General features: G+C 39.1%; 1 protein-coding gene across 1 annotated transcript in view; it reads left to right on the top strand.

Moving 5' to 3' along the window:
* Nucleotides 1-16,048: 16,048 nt before the first annotated feature.
* Nucleotides 16,049-16,718, top strand: part of VEGFC (vascular endothelial growth factor C) — an 82,647-nt gene continuing 81,977 nt past the window's right edge. The window contains exon 1 of the mRNA XM_075028141.1: nucleotides 16,049-16,591. Within this exon, the coding sequence (XP_074884242.1) occupies nucleotides 16,184-16,591 (408 nt within the window). The 5' untranslated portion in view covers nucleotides 16,049-16,183. The remainder of the gene's footprint in view (nucleotides 16,592-16,718) is intronic.

Raw genomic sequence — 16,718 nt, forward strand, 5'->3', positions numbered from 1 at the left:
ATGAGTTTGTTTCCCTGCTTCATCAGTTGTGATGGTGGGGGGGGGGAAGTCCTGTTTTAACAGAGGGAAAACAACCACTTAAGCCTTGTCCTCCCTTTCTGAATATGCATACCTGTAAGTTACCACAGTTTAAAAAGGAGTATTTTTGTGGGAGCTGTTTGTTAAAATAGTATTACCTGCCTGGATTATTTGCTTGCTTTCTTCTATTCAAAATAAGTAGTAATTTTTAAATAGAAAAGAAAGCACTTTTGTAATGACAGAATCAACTTACTGTAAGCCTCATCTTGTCCTTAAATTACATTTTCATTCCTATAGAATGAAGAAATAGAAAGATATGTTGCTGAGTATGCCAAGTTGGAAAAGGAGCACTTCCCTTGCTTTCAATACAGGACTGAACTTGATGGAGAATCAAAGATTGTTTTTGCAACACAAAATGTTGGATTTATGTTGATGTCAATTTTGCCAAGACTAAGGCAGTTGAAAACCAAAACATCTATAGATTTCTTCATCATGTGCTGTTCTGCCTAAAATGCAAAACAGTAGGAATGAAACTTTCTCACTGAGGATAGTGGAAAATTTCGTTACTGATTTTTAATAAACTTTTGGATTTTACTAGAATTGGAATATCAGCTTTTTTTCCCCCCCCTAAGCAAATAATGAACATGGCTCTAATTTGTATCCAAAGTGGAAAGTCTTATAACAGTGACTTGAGTTAGACTGACAGTCAAAAAATTGGTAAACTTTTCTGCTAATTAAGTACAACGCAGATTCTTACTGCATTTTAACACTTTGGTCTTTGAATTGAAAATAAAATCTTGCTGAAGGGAAATAGGAAAAAATCATGGAAATGGAGAAAGCAAATCTTTAGAGTAGAACAAAGCAATGCTTTCAGAGTTAAGTATCAGATGCCAAAAGGGGAAAATACGTATTTAAATCCCATATTTGTAGAACCTTTATAACTACAGTTTTTCTGTAGCTAACCCATCTTAAGCAACATTTTGACTATGTGTTTTATTCATTTTATTTTAACTATCCTGGTAGCATGCATATGACAGAGCAGCAGGATGTCTTTCATGTACAAAACACTCGCCAAATATTAGTAAAACTGCACTCCTGTCAATCTTTTATTTAAACAAAAGCAAAAGGAACTTGGAGGCCCCAGGAGATCTAATAGAGGTTTGTGTTGCTTTCTACCAATACAGGATGATTACAAGTATGGGGGGGATAACAAGGTGAAAATTCCTGATATGCAAGTATAAGTAAATATTTTCATAAAGTATAAGTGTACTGTAAGAGTACTGGGGACATGCTTTCTACTTTCCATAGATGTCTTATGGCCTTCTGCCTAATCTTTGGAAACAATAACTGTGACACTGATGTATTCAGTGCTATTGTGCCTGTTGTATTAGGAAAAAAACCCAAAAAACTACTTCAGAATAAGATATTCTGTTTAAGACGCATTTCGACAAACCAGGGGGTAAATCTGCCTGGGAAAATGGGATTTAAGTGTCTAGAAAACAGGATTAGCCTTTTCCATTTGATCTTTGGTGAAATCATATTGAACTGAGATGTTTCAGAGTTGACAGCTCCTAGTGAATTCACTTTTTCTTCATGTTACTGAATTGGAGAGCAGAGGCCACAGGCCCTGCTGCCCTTTTATTGTCATAGCTCTGTTGAGTCAATTCTCATGCAAGAACTCGGGTTGCATATATTGAGTAGCTAAGGCTTCACTAATAGTATTTGACATTATAATAGATTTCCAGCCAAAATTATAGAGAAAGATTAGATGGATTCAAATCTCTGTGATTAATAGGATATGTTACTTCACGCAATTTTTTTACTTCTTTGAAGTAAGAATACATAATGAATGTCATAATGTATTTATAGTCTTTGCAACTTCCTAGAATTACTACCTCAAGTAGGTGGCAAAAAAGGTAAATAACAACTGTTTCTTTCTTGTTTTAATAAAAATCAAACATAAGCTTCTAGTTAATACAAAAAGGAGGTTTTTGTGCTGCTTTTTACTTAATTATGTAACGATTAAGGCCACATACATGGTATCACTTTCAAAAAATACTACCACAACTGAGAAATTTATCATGTGGCAAACCAGCTAAACTCAGGAGAAAAAAATTTCAGTGGAGTTATTATCTGTGCATAATTTTGTCAGAGACAATCAGCGTTCTAAATAGAAATTAAAAGTACAGTGCCCCTGAAGAATAGATCTCTTGTGGAAGTTATATCTCAGTTGGTTCTCTTTCTATTCTGCTATTAATTTAGTTGAGCAGTTTGCATTTATTGCACAAGAAAGTTAGGGTGAGCAAGTATAGAATCTCCTCATCCACAGGTAGACATTTACTGTTTGCAATGAGAATGTGTATAGAGATATTGGGCAGAATTTTCTAAGCTGGATCTCAAACATTAGAGAAACCAAGAGTTGCATTTGGAGAAACTAAATTTAGTAGCTCTCATAAAACCTGATACTTCTGAAAATCAGACCGCTTGTATAAAATAATTGATATTTAGCTATAAAGGAAAGAATACCTGAACACAGTTATCTTGTTTCCATTTATTTCATCCTTGAGATACACAAAGGAAAAGCAATGCTGTTCAAATTATAACCATGAATTTGGTTCCAACAGAAAGGTCAACTTGTGGGGAGTTTTTGCATCTGTTTTGCTGAAAAAACATCCATAATACATGCAGAGTGTAAGAAGTACCACAGGGCTATGAGAGTAATGAAACTCTGTGTGCTTCTCCACTACTTTGTGAAATTCTGAGACTCTTACTGAAAAGACCATTCCACAATAGTGTTCAAAAAGCTGATCTGGACATACAATCAGTCATGGATAACTGGACCAGGATCAGTGATGATCAGAGCTATGTTTTTGAATCGAAGGAGTTCCTTTGTGATGAGATAGACATACAGGAGTGCGCTTTGTCTCAACTATCTGTATTTCCAACTTGGAAGACTTTATAATTGTGGGTAAAATGCTTCCTTTTTCTCACCTCCTCAAGTAGTACTGTGGTAATTGCAATGAGCGAAGTATAAGTTAGCAACTGCCAGCTGGGTTGTTGCATTCTTTTTTTTTTTTTCTTTTCTCGGATGCTTTTTTTCCCTTTTCTCCTTTTTGTTGGTGGCAGAACAGTATTTTAAATCTTGTCTGAAAGAGGAAAAAATAGTGATGTTAGATATTAAATATTTAACATTAGCCATGTTGTTCATCCATGATATCATCTAAGAGGCTTTGTGTGAGGCTTTGTTAAATGTATTTTTACCTTGTAAGACACCTTTCTGCCCACTACTTTACCTGGCAGGCTTAGGATATGTTCTGTGTATATTATGTGATACACATATCAGTTCCAGGAATTAACATACTCTATAAAACACAGTAGTTCTATAGAAATCTCTCCTCATTCACTCACTCAAAGAAGAAAGAAAAAAAAAAAAATCCAAGATCCTTTATTATCATACAGAGTCCAGCAAGGCAATTTACCATGTTAGGTGAAAATCCTCATAAATTTATGATTATCAGTAATACATGTTGTAAAGGCTTGTAGTTGTGGTGAAAGAAAAAGGAAAGAAAAATGGCATGCTCATTCTTATGGCAAAAAAAAGGTACAAATACGTTTTCTTCTTCCTTGATAAAGCTGTAACCTTTATTTATTGAGCAGTATCTGCTTACTTTGCTAACCAGGATATTTCAAATGCATTATTCCTGTAATACTGAAGAAGCCATGAGAATGTCAGCTGGACCTATGTATAGCACATTCATCACATCATCAAAATTGTTAGCAAGTTTCTTTCACAAAGTAGTCCTCTATAAGAGAGGTTCTTTAACTAGAAAGCCAAAGTGTGTTTTAGTTTTCAGAGTTTTCAAGAGTGGCAGCAAAAAAGAGGGGGGATGTGTTTTCTGGGTTTTTGGGGGGTGGGGATGTAAAATGAGAACCTATTGATATGTAGCCTTTGGAGGGGGAAAAAAACCCCAACCGCCACTAAAAACACCCCTCCACCCTCCCCCCAAAAAACCCCATGAGGCCCCATCACGAAGTTTTGAAGACTCTTTTAGGTATATTTACGCTTGTAGAAGTCTACAGCATGAACTTTCTTGCGAGGAAATCCTAAGCCCTGAGGAAGCAGTCTCAGAATTTGAAAATTAGATTTTTAAAAATCAAATTATTACCCTAGTAGTAATAAGGTACTTACTCTAGTTAGTGTTTCTTTAAAAAAATCAAATGAAAAAAAAATCAAATGAAAAGCAGGGTTTCTTTCTGTCCTAACCTACAATCTATTCTTTATCTGTTTCTTGCTCTACCTCCACTTTTTAAGATTTTTCCATCTCTGCTCATGTTTAAAATGTGATTGTCTTCATTTAATCAGTCACCTACTTGCTCACTTTGTAGAGCACCTAGTACTCTTTATGGCATATTTCATAAAAGCAAGACTATGTCCCAGAATTCAGTCCGAATTTCAGATCATCTAGCAATATGCTATTTCTGTTCTGCTTGATTTTGACAGCCCAAATGTCTTTGGTGGGAAACCTGTCTTGGGTAGAAATCAATGTACTTTAATAGAAGTCACTCCACGGGAAAGATGAGACCATTAAGGATCTAAAATAGACATCTGAGCACCAAATTCCTAGATGAGATCTACACAATGCTGTGGCAAAGCATCTAAGGCAGCACTCCTTGCTGCTGGCAGGTAGCTCTGTTAGGCAAAATGATGTCAAAGTATTCACTCTAGATACTCATTTGCTATATTAGTACATGCTAGACTTTGGGTTTCTCCCTGCCCCCCCTGCCACACCCCCCAGCTTGATGTACAGAAAAAATGCATAAAATCTGGGCTTTATAAAATAATCTCAATAGCTCTAGGACTTGACTTTGCCTTCTCCTTCATGGGCGATTGTACAGAACTCCCCAAGTAGTGAAGCAAAGAAAGAACTGCACTTAGCTAATGGCCAGATCTGAGGAAAAAAAACCCCAGACATCATATGTCTGTTCTGTTTCTTCTCTTCCCATGTAGCTGAGGTCATGGGCTTTGAGAGGTTGCCTTGGACTGCATACTAGTCGTAAAACAGACTAAGGTAACATCAGAAATGGGAAATTTGGAGAAAAAGAAGATTACTGCAGATACAGATAAGGAAAAAAATAAACTTTTGAGTATCCCTTCTGTGCATGACTTGGACTCCTGTATGGATATTGGCCCTGGCTATAAGAGCTCTAACTGTGGATAATTCAGAAAAAGGGCAGTAATAATTTTAATTTCTGATTATTGAGCGTATTCAGGTTGCTAGTAGAGTGTGAATATTGTACAGCTAGGAAAGAGATCATACTGTAATCACAGTGTATTACAGGTGATGGAGATGGAAAAGGACTTTGCACTATATATTATATTTAACAGAACAACAAAATTTTGCTCTCTTGATGTAACTTTTGTCTAGATATATTAGTTTTCAACTGTGTCCTATGGAGAAGAAAACATCTCTATAACGAAAAGTAATTAAAAAAAAAATCTTTCTTTTACTGCTGTAAATAATACTTTGTTCTAAGTCTCTATAGTGACTGATTATGAAAAGTTCTCAGAATTAGCAAAAATAGCTCTGTTACAACAAGCTGTTTCAAATACAGTTTGTATTACAAATGTTCAAAAAAAATTGCAAAACTTTAAGAGCCACTGGTAGTTATCTCAAGGACATTCACTAACTATCTTCTAACATGACTTTAGCTTCACTTTGTAACTTTTTAGACTGACTTCAGCCAATTGCAATGTGATTAATTTTTTATTTGCTAATTTGATAATTCTCCAGTAAAACCTACTGACATGTCTAAACATTGAGATCTATCATACGTTTCAATTTTTGTTCAATAAAGAGCTAAAAAGAATAAGCAAGACATAAAGCTAAAATGAAAGCATGAAGTCAGTCAGTCAACAATCAACCACGTCTCATATTTTTATCAGATAAGCCACTATTACCTTTGCTCCATTTTGATAGTCAAATTTCCAAGTTGGAGATTAATTTCATGGATTTAATCACTTGCGTCACTTAAATTCCTGGCCGCCTTTCCTCCTATAATTCTTGTACACCCCCTTATGGCATTGGGGCTCCCCAGAGACAGATTTTCCAATGTAGATTCTCAGCACGAGACTTCTCTTCTGTAACTTTAGGGATCTCAAAGTTAGCATATAGTCTACCCCTATTACCAACAGAGAGAAACCATATTTTAGTGCATGTCCTAAAGTGCCAAAGAAATGGAGAATGAGTTCCACTTTGGAAGGGGCCTTTTGCTCTCCATTGACTGTAATGGGCAACCAGACACTTGGCTTTAGATTAGAACCTTAATTCTGGGATGACAAAAGGGAGGCAAGAATCTCTTCCATTTATTTTACTCTTTCTGGGTGCAATTAGTTTTGCTGAATATCTGCCCACACATGACTACTGTTGAAAACAATTGTAATTCTCCTTTTGGATTTCACATTCTTTGGCCCTGTGTGTCAGTGAATGCTGGCATGATGTAAGAGGAATATCAAGGCAACGGTGCCCTTGAGGCATCCTGGCATTTGCATGAATTTGTGGATTTCTGTGTATTGTGGAGGTTGGAACAAATACAGTTCAACTGATGAAATGAAGAAAAGGTCAAGCAAGCAGAAACTTTTTTTTAATCTTTGGTAAAAATTAGTAGAAATGGCCTGTAAAGTTCTATTTTTAAGATTAACTGCTTTCTTTCATTAAAAAGATAGTTTAATGTGCTTTGAAATATCAGACTGACAGCTCTGTTTTGTTCAAATCAAATGGTTTGGCTTGTATCTTAGGAGGGGGCAAAAAAAGGAGTTTGCTTATAAGGTCAAGCATTCAAGCCAACCTGAAAGAATTAGTAGTGTTATAATTACTCCCACTGCTGTGCAAACATGAAGCTGACTGATGAAATGAGTCTTCTTAATTATGGACTTTGATATTCTATATTTAGGGTAAGCTTTTGGAAACTCGCTGAGTTTAGTCCCAGCTCTTCTTGAACTTGACCGAGTAGATTGAACTCAAAAAGTTGTTTTATTCCTACTGGCACTCAGCATTATTATTTAACAAGGCATCTGTTACACAGTTTAACTAAACAATAGGTCACTATAAATATGCAGAAAACCCCTTGAAACTACTGTAGTGTATATAAAAACTAGACTTTGAAGGTCTGTTTGGAAAAAAGGGAATACACTTTTCCTCTGTAGTTTTAAAACTCAAATGACTTCTCAAGACCTCCTAAGAATATTAACAGCCTTGCTATTAATACCATTACATGAATACATCTCTTTCCCATTGAGTGAAAAGAGCCTTATCCTTTTTGGATAGATCATCGACACACTTGGATAAGAGCAAGAAAAGGAAAATTCACTTACAAAAAATCAGATGTGATTTGAAAAAAGCCTATTAAAATATAAAAGGATATAATTACAATTAATAATTGCTCCTAATTCCCTCTGTCTGCTTTGACAATTTCAGTGCAAAACTGTGGACTACAAACATTAGCCTATCAGGTGACTATAACAGTCATTTCAGAACTCTGTGGAAACAAATATCTCTTTGGACTACTTTAATTTTTATGTAATTTTACCAGTTAGAATACTAGAACTCCAAAGGTCCACTAGTAAACATCTATTTTCATTGTAAGAGATTAGAGACTTACTAGGAGTAACCCAAGAGCAAGAAGTGTGTGGTGCAGCTGTCTGCTATTTGCAACCCCTCGTAAGCATAAAAATGCTTTTAAAGCTATAGCGTAGCTTGTATCATCTCTCTTGTGGCTGTCTTTGTAGCAGCAGCACCGTGTAGTTTGGGTTCACTGAACTTCGCCAGATTCTCTGACAGTCTGACCTCCTCTGCACCTCCGCAGCTGGGGCGGCTCAGCACCCAGCACCGGCACGTTCCCTCATCCCGCAGTCCTTCGTCTGTACAGGGGCTGCTCCTGACTGGTCCCATCTCAAAGGAACAGAAAAATAAAATGGAAGTATGAGCAGGACTTTTCTCTATCCTGCTTAGGTGTGATAGCTGTGAGTGGCCCTATGGTTATACCAAGGGACTAGAACACAATTATGACTAGCCTGCTGGGGTTGGTAGGGACAAAACCCCAAATCTGGCTCAAAAAAAAGGCAATGACAAAGCTGGCTTTTTGACTATTCAAAATTTTAAAGCAGGAAAGGTAAGCAAAGGTGACTTCTGTGCATCTCTGAAAATTGATTTCAAAAAAGGTAGGTTCAAAAATATGGATTATTATATTGAAATATCCACGGTTTAAGTTTGGGTTTTTCTGTTTGTTTGCTGCTTTTTTTTTTTTTAGTTGTTTTTTGTTGGGGTTTTTTTGTGTGTTTTGGTTTTTTTGGTTTTTTTTTTTTTTTAAATGCTTGTGTCTCTGCCTCCTCCTCTTCTATCCAGATCAAGTGGTTACCCTGGGAAGATGCCATCACTGCAGGGAGTCTTACTAAGAAGCTGGCGTTGTTTTTAGTTTTGAATACAGTCAGGCTTATATTCATTATCAATAGAGAAGATTAGGTTGAGTTCCACAGCTGGAACCTGCTACTGAAAATGGTCTGTTGCTCTACCCTTTGCACTTAGGAGTTTTATGCTGGGACAGATTAGTTGAAGTGTCCCTGTGGAGTATAGCTGTAGGTTTGTGATGGGATAGGAATTTTAAAAATAGATTAGGCCCAGCATGCTTACCCGCTTTTTAGATCAGTAGTGACTGCTTATATTCAAGTTACAAAGAAATAAGGAACCCGAAGGACGATGGATGTGCAGTACTGAAGGCTGCTTTGCCCAGCAATGTTCTGGTTCCATGTTGCGTGCAGCAGCTGCCTAGCCTAGCCTGAAGTGTTGAAAGCCATTAGACTGGCCAAAGGAGAGAGATTAACAGGTTGTGCTGAAAGGAAGAAACAGTCAAGAACTGGTCTAAGAATGTGTCCTATTACATAAATTCATTAATGGTAAGGGGGGAAATTATCATGGCTTTCACTGTATCACAGGGAACTAGGATCTGTGTCACCCAGTGTTGAGTGCTTAGGAAAATGAAATTTCCTGTCCAGACAGTGAAGGAAGGAATTGCTCATGGCCTCTGATGCAATCTGCGTATCCATGCACCTTTGTTCTTTAAATCTTTGTCATTGTAGCTTCTTTTTTTTTTTTTTTTTTTTTAGCAGCTTTTGGAAAATAAAAAGGTTAGGGATTGAATTTTGAATTCTTAGAGATGGTGGCTTCTCATCCTTGTGCCCAGGATGTATCTTTAGGTCTGATAGCAACAGTAACACTCTTGATTCAGCACAAAGCATACAACTTTTTGAAGGGAACATGTTATGGTTTTTATTAAGCAATTGTTTGGCAGAGAACAAAACCTTTTTAGTAACCAAGTTAAGCATGGTTCCAATTCAAACTATTAGTAATAGTAACTTCCTGACCAAAAACTGGGGGGTATGTTTCTTGTTTTGCTTTGTCTTATCACTTAAAAAAAAAAAAAAAAAATCTGCTGCTTTACTGTTTTTCTGTGATATGTATCCAAAAAGCAGATACATGGGGTTTGGTTTATGTTTTTTTTTTTTTAAGATGGAATGATGGTGATGGCAATAGCACTCTATTTATTTTATTGTAGAGTATAAAGAATATTTTACAGACTGGATTTCCCGTGTAATTCCTTCCAACCATATCTGTTGGACTGACTTCTGGTGCAATAATGATGTGTAAAAATAAGTATTTTTGTTGTGACTAAGTATACGTGGTCTGAACATGAGACTACAAGACAAGAACAAATTTACTTTGTGGTTTGGAACTGAATCAATGAGAAATTGATTCAGCTTCCCTCAAAATATAAGAAATGTCCTATTGGCTCAGACAAACCATCTGTCTAGACTGTCTATCTAGCTTTCTGTCTCCAACAGTTGCAATTGAACATGCTGTTTGGGGAGAGCACACATGACTGTCTGCTTCTGCAGTCCATTTCCTTCACACTTTTCCAGCATCTGCATTCATTGAATTAGGTATGCAACGTACTTCTCTACTCCTACCTTTTTTTTTTTTTTTTTTTTGTATCAATTTATGGTCCTGATCTCCATTAATTTGTCTGATCCATTTTTAAACCTCACAGTTGTCTGCCTCCAACTTCTCATAACAACAAATTCCAGAAGTTCACTACCTGGTGTGTCAAGGGAAAAAAACCAAAACCCAACAAACCCAAACCAAAAGCTAACCCAAACTACAAACCTCTCTTTCGTCATTTTTAAACTAATCTCCAACTGTTTTTAACTATGTGAAAAATGAAGATGGGCCTAAGCAAGAATCTCAGATCTGAATATTCCCACATTTGGGCATTTTTGGTTTCTGAAGCAGTAACATGGACCAAAGCAAACTCTGCAGCCTGAACCAGCACGTCAGGAGGGAAGTTTTGACCTTCAGCCAAACCTTGCAATAGGTCACTAACAATGATTTGCTGACCCCAAGAAATCAAGGGCAGCATAGGTGAAATACACCTTTACTTTGTTACATTTACAGATGAGATCTAGCTAGCAAGGACAGCACAGACAGGTAGGCTTAAAATTGGAAATAATTTTGATAAAGTCAAGAAACAGCTTAAAAAAAAAAGGAGATAGTGGAGACCATACTGTTGGGAAATGTGAGTGCTCCACTTATGTTGGAACAGTCAGATCTACAACTGCAGGAAAGGGAACAATTGGCTGGATAGAAAATCCTTAAAAAATATCTAAGAGCTATTGCTGATTGCAAGCTGAACATGAATCTGCCTAACAGGCAAATACCATATGGGAGTGTTATAAGGGTAAGCAGAACTTTAGAAAAAAAACTATGCAGAAATGTTGGAAAAACTGATCTTATTTAGCTTAAAAGTCGATGACTAAGTAAGAAAGGGTAAGTGTTCAAATATGCAAAAGGCTATTTTACATAGGAGAAAAGAATTGACTTTGGTAAGGAAAACCTATTGAATAATAAGGAAAAATGAGGATCATAATCGGTAATAATACATACACTATTCTGGGCTTGGAAATAAATTTGTCTCAATGCTGTTTGGCAATTTTTTAAAAGTTTTAATACTTCAGCAATTTGCATTTGAAGGGCTTAGCATATTCTTAATTTCCAGAACAGCCAAAATACTGAACAGAAGGTTTGAAGCACTGAAGAAAAGTGGGCGGAATGCAGCAGAATATATATGAGTGGAGAAGAGGTATGCAGGAGCTAGGTTAGTGGAAATTGCATCTCTTTATAGAAATAATTATTTCTGCCATTGTTTTAGCAATTATATAGAAATGTCTCCTGAATTGATTTTGGACTGTTTTGTCCTGTTACATTCCAAAGTCTTGTAAGTATAGCTGGGGAAAAAAAATTCTGAACACATTCTTTATCTCGTGGATTGTCACTCAGAAGACTACTGCAGAAAGGTAGGTAACATGATAAGCGTTCCTATGTGTAGTGATCATGTGCTGTTAAGTCCAAATATATTTGTTGAATCTAAATTTGCTTATATAGTGACATGGTTTCAGTTATACACAGTTTAGATTGTGCACAGCTTTCAGTTAAGAGGCAGCATAAATTTACAATCAGTCATTTTATTGTTTATAGTCAGAGGTTATAACAATGAGCATCATCACTATGTGGAGAGATTAATTAGTTTACAGGATGTTAAATCAATATTATCTGCATATCTGTTCTTGTGTGAGACCTTACATCACAAGAGGGAAGAAAAACTATGGTAAAGAGAAAGATCCTAATGTAAGACAGCTGAATAAAATGTGTGCTAGGGCTTTCTCCGTTCTAAATTTAGGGCAGCTTTAGAGATATGTAATTTGCTTTGGGTAATTCAAACACTTTTCTTGAGATGTTGCCTTGTGCTGTCCATTTTTGCATCATACTAACCCCTTATTATAGCAAGGGTTGCAAGCATTTTACACTATAGCAGTCGTCCAGTCTGTAGCATAGAGAAATTCTAATGTTAGATGCCAATAGTCTTGATTTTAACGGTTTAGAAAGAGAATCCCCAAGAACAAAGAAATCCCAATAATCCTGTAATCCCTGAATATCAACCAGTGTCAAAGGGTTGAAGACTAAGGATTCTTGTCTTGTTAACTAATTTTCAAGAGGGACCAACTTTTATACTAAATGAAAGAGAAATTTTGAGATAATAAAGTGCGGGTTGGTAGGTCAAGCATTGCAGAAAATGATTTTGCAGCAGTGATGTCTTTCTCATTGAATTGAAGTATTCATCCTGGCAAAATTTTTAGAGAAAATGAATGGATAAAACTACATTTTGGGATCCCTAGCTGGAGGTTTGGTGTAGAACAGTTTCCCATGGTTTTTTACAGTGAGGTTGCCTGATCAAAATCAAGAAAAAGATTTCAGTTGCTTTTGGTGATCTTCAAGCCACCATGCTTAGATCCTTTTCTAGGATCATATAAGAAAATACTAAATGAGGGCCTGTACAAAAAAAGTTATGTTTTTAAATCTGCTTGTGAGGAATGAGGAAGGCCATTATGCACATAATTAGTAAAACTGCAGTACTTCTAAATGCTTCCACTAAATCGTGTAAGTTTTATATAAAGAAGAGGTTTTGAGGAAATAAGTGGATTACAGCCTGAAATCCCCTGCACCATCCTTTTTCAGCAGCGAAGTCTTCTCTTCCGTAGAAGTGGTTACTCCAACTGGATAAGCAATATGATAAGAAATGTGTAATGAAACTTGGGATTGAAAGATTCAATTGGCAGGAAATGCATTAGTGAGCAGCTGTTCTAGTAGTTTGGCACTGAATCTGAAATGCCTTTTTCTTTCTTTTTTCCCCTACATGTATCAGGTTTGTTTACAGTATTGACATAGGACTTTGATATTTAAGACACTGATCAATATCCAAATTTTCTTTTCCCATGCTTTTAAGCATTAGAGGAAATATCTGTAGAGGAACTAAGGACTGAAGCTTACTACAGTGCCTCCATCTTTTGGAATAACTCCAGAATGGCACTTCCACAGTCTTTTGAGTTGCTGAACTCGGAGAATAATGTTTTCTACCTTCAAGATTTACATTAAATATAAATTCCACTGAAACTTACCAGTAAGACTATGTGTGTTGAAACAAGAGCAAACCATGCTATCTGTGATTTTAACTCTTGGGCATGCCTCTCTACAGCTATTTAAGAGGAGAATGCAAAGGAGATTTGTTTGAATCAAACACAAAAATTTAAACATAAGGAGAATGGAAATGACATTCTGTGAAAAGAAAACATTTAACGTTAGCATTTAACTCTACAATAAGCAAATAGACCAAATTACAATAGCATGCTACTGATTTTTCTTGCTGCTATTGACATTTTCTATTCCCTGTCTTGGCTCATGTTTCTTATACTGGTTCCTCTCTGGCTTTTTGTACTGCTAATGAATGGAGATAGGAAACAGGTACTGAAACACATCCACGTTTCAGAAGCAGAATGTATCAAAAAGGAACATACCAGCTATATCTAGACACACGAGAGGGATGTGCTTGACACATGTTCGTTACACCAACTTGAAGAACAGAATAGGGTCAGGATTTTTTTTTTAATGCAATTTTAAAACCACATCAAGAGAATTCATTTGAAGGAATCTTACATCTGACATAAAAAAATTTCCTTTGTTTGTCAATAGTAGCTATCATTGCCATTGAAACATAACAGGGCAAGACCTAGACCTGTATCTCCACACTGTTAGGGATATGTCTGTGGTCATTTGTGTTTATAAGGTCAGCTCACTGTCAGTGTAGTGAGTGCTACTTGGAACTCTAATTGTCCTGTAGGCCAATTTCTGCTTAATTTGAAGACAAGTGGATGAATATTAATCATTAGGTGGTGGGGAAAGGAGAAAAGATTTTTAAATCGGTAAACCTTTAAATTAGCCATCTTTTATGGGATGGAAAGAAATACAGCCTGAATTGAGGAAAATCTTAGTGTCCCAGAGCCAATGGAATATTTATTTGTTTGTAAACAGAAGTTATAAAGTGTCATAGATTTCAACCACTTTATTTTAAAAACCTTATGATTAGGCCGTGACTTGAGGCACTATGACTATGATTACTAGCTTTCAGTTATGACACTTTAAACTCGCTACACAGAGCATTTGGTGGAAATGCTCTATTGCATAAAAGCCTTTGATCCTGTGATGGATGTTCTATGAATTGGGGGGGGGGGGTGAGGGACAGACTGAAAGTCCCAGGGAAATGGGGAAATAAATAATGAAGCCAGCTGATATTATGATGGCACAGCAGGAGTGGTATGTTCCATCCCTTTTTGTGATTTAGTTACGGGGAGGTGCTCCTTGCATGGTACTCGGTTATTGAAATAATTATCTGTGCATGATTTGTCAGGTGGGTTTTATTAATGTGCTGCAAAAGAACTTGCTTCCTACACCAGTCTGATGTTTCTGAGAGATTTTAGCATGTTTAAACTGAAACCAGTAATGCTGTATTTCTGTTTAGATGGGGTTTGCGTCCTGGACTATGCTCTCTTTAGGCTTTAATCCTACGCTTTGATCCGCAGAGCTGTAAGGGTCCACTGAAGAACAATAGGCTTCTTAATTTATGTACGCTATTTTGTATCTTCGTAGCTGTTCTGCTTAACTTCTACCACTGTCTTTGCTTCATGGCTTTACTGTGTTGTGAAGATGTTAAAAAATTGTTAGTGCTTTAATAACTTTCTAGTAACTGTAAGAACTTTAGAAATAGAGCTGCATTTTAAAACTTTGGATTTCATTCTGACTGCAAATGAAGTGATTACTTCCTAGCATCAAAATAATTTGTGTAGCAAGCTGAAATACCATCTTGAAAATGATAGGTAATAAATAAAAAAAGAACAGGAGGTACTTAAAGGCCTGCTAGAGGCACCTTTAGGCATAACCCCCAGAATGTTGTTCCCTGAGTAGTTACATAATGGGATTCCCAAAGAATAAGAGCAGTGTAACATGAGCAGACTGCCAGCATCCAGCCAAGGCAGTCAGGGATCTGCCCCCCCCCCCCCCCCAGTTCGTTCCCATACAATCTTGTTACCAAAACATGTATAAAAGTGATGCAGAACAATTTGAAAAGCTTTCTAAATATTTACACAAGGTTCAATAATGCTGTTCACACTGAGCAAGAATAATAGTACAGGGAATATAACTTTTTCTTTTTGCATAGCTGAGATTTGAGCAGACCGTAGTGTATTTTGTTAGCAATGTGCAATCTGTTTTGGCTTTAGTGTTTGACTTTTTTTTTTTTTTTTTACTTTTAATCACAGTGTCATTGGAACACAGTGTTTACACTCTGTTTTATTTAGGGCTCTGGATGGGGTGTAACTTTCTGTTCAAAGCTGGTTCTAAGGTGTCATACCCTGCTTCTAACATGCAAAAATCTTCTCTCGGGCCAAAAAAAGCTGCATACTCTCCCAAGTGCAGCTGCCACCACTGCTCAGCAAGTACCCGACTAGGATTAACAGCAGCTTTCTTGCGTGATTTCTCCGGGTGTGTCGCACCCAACTTCATCCGCCGGTTTCGGAGGCGAATGAAACGAGCCGGCCGCTTCGCTTTCTCCTCGGGGCAGGGACCTACAGCGGGCCGCTTCGCCTTGGCGGAGCCAAGGCTCGGGGCGGGACGAGGGCAGCTCGGCCGGACTGCCCGTGCCCCTCTGGGGTGCGCAGGGGAGGCTGGGGCCTGCTCACCTCCCCTCACCTCCCCTTCCCCTCCCGCCCCGGCCGGCCGTTCTGCCCGCGGCGGGGGGCGATCTGCTCCCCGGGGCGCCAGCGCTGCGCCAGCGGCAGGCGGCGCTGGGCGGCGGAGGAGGAGGCAGAGGAGGAGGAGGAGGAGGAAGGCCGCCGCCGGCCCCCTCTCGCCGCGCAGAGGCGCAGGCAGAGGGCGCTTTCGCCATGCGCGGCCCCCGCCGCCGCCGCGCAGCCCCAGGCGCCGCGCTCCCCCCGGCCGCGCTGCCGCTGACAGGCGCCCGCAGAGACCTCCGCGGCGGGCGGAGCGGAGCGGAGACCCTCGGCTCGGCCCGGCCCGGCCCCCGCGGGAGGGCGAAGGGAACTCCCCCGGTGCGCCCGGCCGCTCGGTCCCGCTCTGCCGCTCGCTCTCTCACTCTCCCCCCTTCCCTTCCCTCCTCCTCCTCCTCCTCCTCTCTGCGCTTTCCACCTCCTGAGTGAGCGCAGCCTCGGATGTCCGGTTTCCTGGTGGGTTTTTTACCTGGCAAACTCGGGATAACTTTGGTGAGAATTTGCAAAGCGGCTGGGAAAGTTGGGAACTCCCCTGCCGGCGCTTGGGAGCTGCTGCTACCGCATCTTCTCCATCCCACGGATTTTACTGCCTTGGATATTGCGAGGGGAGGGAGGGGGGAGAGGAAGAGAAAGGAGCCTCATCATTTCGCCTGCGTTCCTGCAGCCGCCCCGCGGCCCCGCTGCTCGCCCTGCCATCTTTGCACAATGCACTTGCTGGAGGTGCTCTCCCTGGGCTGCTGCCTTGCCGCCGGCGCCGTGCTCCTGGGACCCCGGCAGCCGGCCGCCGCCGCCGCCTACGAGTCCGGCCAGGGGTACTACGAGGAGGAGCCCGACGCCGGGGAGGCAAAGGTGAGCCCGCGCCCCCGCTGCCAGCTCGCTCCTCTGGGCGTGCGGCTCCGAGCCCGCTCGAACGGACCGCCTGGGAGTCGATAGTTGGCAGAAGCCTTTCTGAGGGGGGCTGCTTTAAACGCGGAGG

The sequence above is a fragment of the Buteo buteo genome, chromosome 1 (genome assembly GCF_964188355.1).
Source record: "Buteo buteo chromosome 1, bButBut1.hap1.1, whole genome shotgun sequence".
In the NCBI taxonomy this organism is placed as follows: Eukaryota; Metazoa; Chordata; class Aves; order Accipitriformes; family Accipitridae; genus Buteo; species Buteo buteo.